The 5000-nt window shown below is 36.9% G+C and overlaps 1 protein-coding gene across 1 annotated transcript in view; it reads right to left on the bottom strand.

The window, feature by feature from the left end:
- Window positions 1–1214, bottom strand: part of LOC131342207 (arf-GAP with GTPase, ANK repeat and PH domain-containing protein 1-like) — a 26392-nt gene extending 25178 nt beyond the window's left edge. Inside the window, exon 1 of the mRNA XM_058372885.1 lies at window positions 1–1214. This exon is cut by the window's left edge and continues 776 nt beyond it. Coding sequence (XP_058228868.1) covers window positions 1–356 — 356 coding nt within the window. The 5' untranslated portion in view covers window positions 357–1214.
- Between the last annotated feature and the right edge of the window lie 3786 nt (window positions 1215–5000).

Below are 5000 nucleotides of genomic sequence, written 5' to 3'. Positions count from 1 at the left end.
TGAAGTTCCCTCGCTTTGTACTGACTCACCACAGGAGGATAACTCGGAACCTTGGGTTTCGGAGGAAGTGTTCTAATTGGACAGCCATTGTTGCTCCTGCTAGGCTTTTTAATTTCCACTCTCTGGTCCTTCATCTCAGAACGTCCCAGTTCCTTGTCATCCTCTGAAGGCTTGGTCTCTTCTTCTTTTGTTTGTGCTCCATCTTCAGGGCCCTGGATGAGCCCCGGGGCTGAGGTGGGACTCTGGGGTTTGGTCTCTTCATTGGTCCCTTCATCGCTCCCTATGGCCTCGACCTTGACCAGAGTGAGGGAGATGAGGTAGGTGGTTCGACGCTGAAGGGTCCCTGAGTTGCTCATGTGGAGCCCTTTTTAGAGGATAGACGGCTACAGTGGAGTAAAAATCAGTGAATATCAGCACACCTAAAGGGTTCAGAAGGTTGAGCTCAGAGTGTTAAACTGGTGAAACCATGGTGTTAGCATGGATAACACATCACTCACTCAGCGCAGGTCTCCACACCAGGAACAACCACAGATATCTGGAAGATGTTCAGATCAAAACGAGGTGTGACTGTGAACAAAAGTCCAAACGATAAAAACCTTTCCGTAATTGCACAGTGATGTCTCGGTTCTCTATCTCCATTCACGCACAGATGCTTCCCCTGCTTTCCTTCTCACGCAACAGATGGTTTGCATCCCATCCCTCCATCGTGCACAGTCTAGACTCGTGTTCTAGCATTACGCAAGATCAGTTCCTCCATTGAGAAAATCCCTCAGCAGCCAGCCAGAAAAACAGGATGTGCCATGTGTCTGGGTTCTAGCTGCTTATCAATCCAGTGGGTTCGTTGGTTCCTCAGTTCCTCAGGACTGCTATTTTGTTGCACTGCATTGCAATCTCCGGTCACAGTGTCGTGTAATCCATATTATCTGATCGATCTTCTGTCCTTCATTCGCACAAAAAAAAGCTCAGGAGAGGACAATGAGAGCCGACGTGATGGAAGCAGCACCGAGACGACGGGCACGAAAGGTTCCGGAGAAAAAACAGCGGCTGTGAGATTAAAATGTCGTCCTCCTGCGATACAGAGAGAGGAGAGGAACGATGGAAGGACAGAGGAATCCGTCCTAGAAGCTAGAAACTGTTATACCACTGCATCCCTCTCTCTCTCTCTCTCTCCATCACGTCTGAAAAAATTAGCAAGTCAAATGTGCCAAAGGAGGGAGGGGCGAGAGAGAGAGAGAGAGAGAGAGAGAGAAAGAGAGAGAGAGAGACCCCCCCTCTCTCATCTCTCCTCCGTTTTCAGCCCCCCCTCGTCTGGACGAGTCACAAAGCCGGCGCCATGGCGACAGCACCACCACAGATGTGTGAGACGTGGAGCTGAAACGAGGGAAGCAACCAGAGGAAAGAGAAACGTGGTGAAGACGAGGTGCTTTCGGATGTCCTTCTCTAAATCAGCATCAACGTGTCTATTTTATTTCACTCCATGGTTTTTTTTTGCTCCTCCCTCCTGATCTGGTTATTCTCGGTTAAAAGGGGACGTGGTGATGGGTCAAGACAAGCATTAAACATGAAAGAGGACAAAATGAGAGGAACGAGAGATCACTGTGGGGGAGTCTCACCGTCCTGTCCCTGTGTGTGTGTGTGTGTGTGTGTGTGTGTCTTTACTCCAATTAGCCCTGTTACTGCAATTATGTTTGTTAAGAACAGCCTGAAATTATTGTTTCACACTATCACAATGCCTTTAGAATGTAATTGTAGTAACACACACACACACACACACACACTCAAGAATAAACATGCTCATTAAGTTAAAGAGCAATGCAATTAAATGCTTATGTTACAGTCTGTCAGACGTTTTAATTAAACACACACTTGCCTCCAGCTCTGAGTGATTATCTACAGATCTGAATATTTTATTCAATTCTACACTTTTAGAAGTAAATATTTTCTAAAACACCAGCGACATGTCTCACATCTTCACACATTACATCATCATTTGAATTGAATTCATTAATAAACATTAATAAAAGTTTTAATATTAAAGAATCACAGAACCTCATTAAACTGAACTGAAACTCACTCGAATTTACATCTCTGACATTTAGCAGACCTCCTCATCCAGATGTCCTCATCCACACATAATGAAACAGCCTTTATTTGTCACATATACATTACAGCACAGTGAAATTCTTTCTTCGCATATCCCATCCTTGGAGGTTGGGGTTAGAGTGCAGGGTCAGCCATGATACAACACCCCTGGAGCAGAGAGGGTTAAGGGCCTTGCTCAAGGGCCCAACAGTGGCAACTTGGCGGTGCTGGGGCTTGAACCCCTGATCTTCTGGTCAACCACCCAGAGCCTTAACCACTTGAGCCACCACTGCCCTAATCCAGAGCTCCTCAACCACACCTCCTCATCCAGATCTCCTCATCCAGAGTGACTTACATTTTATACAACTGAGCAGGTGAGGGTTAAGGGCCTTGCTCAGGGGCCCAGGAAATAGCAGAATAAGTTTAAATTGAAAAGAAATAAATGTACAGATGAAGAACTCGAACTTGAATTTCAGATTTCTTCGAATTACCATTCCACAAATTTCATCAACAAACTGAACTGTGCTGGACATAGTCGGACACACACACACACACTAAATTGTCCTGTTTGCACGCACGTCACTTTACATTTATATATATTTATATTAACCCTGTTTACATGTGTCACTTTAATTTCTGCGCTCACTGTATACACTGTTCTTTCATTAACTAACATTGTCTTGTTCATTGCACAAAGTCGGCCTATATGTTGTTTGTCTGTCTTGTCTTGTCTTGTCTTGTCTTCCCTTCCTGTGGACTTCTGTTGTATGTCTAGTTCTTAAAGACTGCATCTTAAGTATAGTTTAACTTTTTAGTTTAATTTTAATTTTTTAAATTATAGTTTAATTGTTTTATCTCTATGTTATAGCTCTATGTTTGTCTGCGTCTCTGTACTTTGTCTGTGTAGCACCTCTGGTCTAGGAGGAACGTTGTTTCACTTCACTGTGTACTGCATCTGATATATATGGTATATATGGTATATATGATATATATGATATATATGGTATATATGATATATATGATATATATGGTATATATGATATATATGGTATATATGGTATATATGGTATATATGATATATATGGTATATATGATATATATGATATATATGGTATATATGATATATATGGTATATATGATATATATGGTATATATGGTATATATGGTATATATGATATATATGATATATATGGTATATATGGTATATATGATATATATGGTATATATGATATATATGATATATATGGTATATATGGTATATATGATATATGGTATATATGGTATATATGATATATGGTATATATGGTATATATGATATATATGATATATATGGTATATATGGTATATATGATATATATGGTATATATGATATATATGATATATATGGTATATATGGTATATATGATATATGGTATATATGGTATATATGATATATATGGTATATATGGTATATATGGTATATATGATATATATGGTATATATGGTATATATGATATATATGGTATATATGATATATATGGTATATATGGTATATATGATATATATGGTATATATGGTATATATGGTATATATGATATATATGGTATATATGATATATATGATATATATGGTATATATGATATATATGGTATATATGGTATATATGGTATATATGATATATATATATATATATATATATATATGATATATATGGTATATATATATATATATATATATATATATATATATATATATATATATATATATATATATATATATATATATATATATATATATATATATATGGTATATATGATATATATGATATATATGATATATATGGTATATATGATATATATGGGTATATATGGTATATATGATATATATGGTATATATATATATATGGTATATATGATATATATGATATATATGATATATATGGTATATATGGTATATATGATATATATGGTATATATGGTATATATGATATATATGGTATATATGATATATATGATATATATGATATATATGGTATATATGATATATATGATATATATGGTATATATGATATATATGGTATATATGGTATATATGATATATATGGTATATATGATATATATGATATATATGGTATATATGGTATATATGATATATATGGTATATATGGTATATATGATATATATGGTATATATGGTATATATGATATATATGATATATATGGTATATATGGTATATATGATATATATGGTATATATGGTATATATGATATATATGGTATATATGATATATATGATATATATGATATATATGGTATATATGATATATATGATATATATGGTATATATGATATATATGGTATATATGATATATATGATATACACTATATTGCCAAAAGTATTCGCTCACCCATCCAAATAATCAGAATCAGGTGTTCCAATCACTTCCATGGCCACAGGTGTATAAAATCAAGCACCTAGGCATGCAGACTGTTTTTACAAACATTTGTGAAAGAATGGGTCGCTCTCAGGAGCTCAGTGAATTCCAGCGTGGAACTGTGATAGGATGCCACCTGTGCAACAAATCCAGTCGTGAAATTTCCTCGCTCCTAAATATTCCACAGTCAACTGTCAGCTGTATTATAAGAACGTGGAAGTGTTTGGGAACGACAGCAACTCAGCCACGAAGTGGTAGGCCACGTAAACTGACGGAGCGGGGTCAGCGGATGCTGAGGCGCATAGTGCGAAGAGGTCGCCAACTTTCTGCAGAGTCAATCGCTACAGACCTCCAAACTTCATGTGGCCTTCAGATTAGCTCAAGAACAGTGCGCAGAGAGCTTCATGGAATGGGTTTCCATGGCCGAGCAGCTGCATCCAAGCCATACATCACCAAGTGCAATGCAAAGCGTCGGATGCAGTGGTGTAAAGCACGCCGCCACTGGA

Source organism: Hemibagrus wyckioides, linkage group LG21, assembly GCF_019097595.1.
Source record: "Hemibagrus wyckioides isolate EC202008001 linkage group LG21, SWU_Hwy_1.0, whole genome shotgun sequence".
NCBI classification, from domain to species: domain Eukaryota; kingdom Metazoa; phylum Chordata; class Actinopteri; order Siluriformes; family Bagridae; genus Hemibagrus; species Hemibagrus wyckioides.
This window is presented reverse-complemented; position numbering and strand designations above follow the sequence as displayed.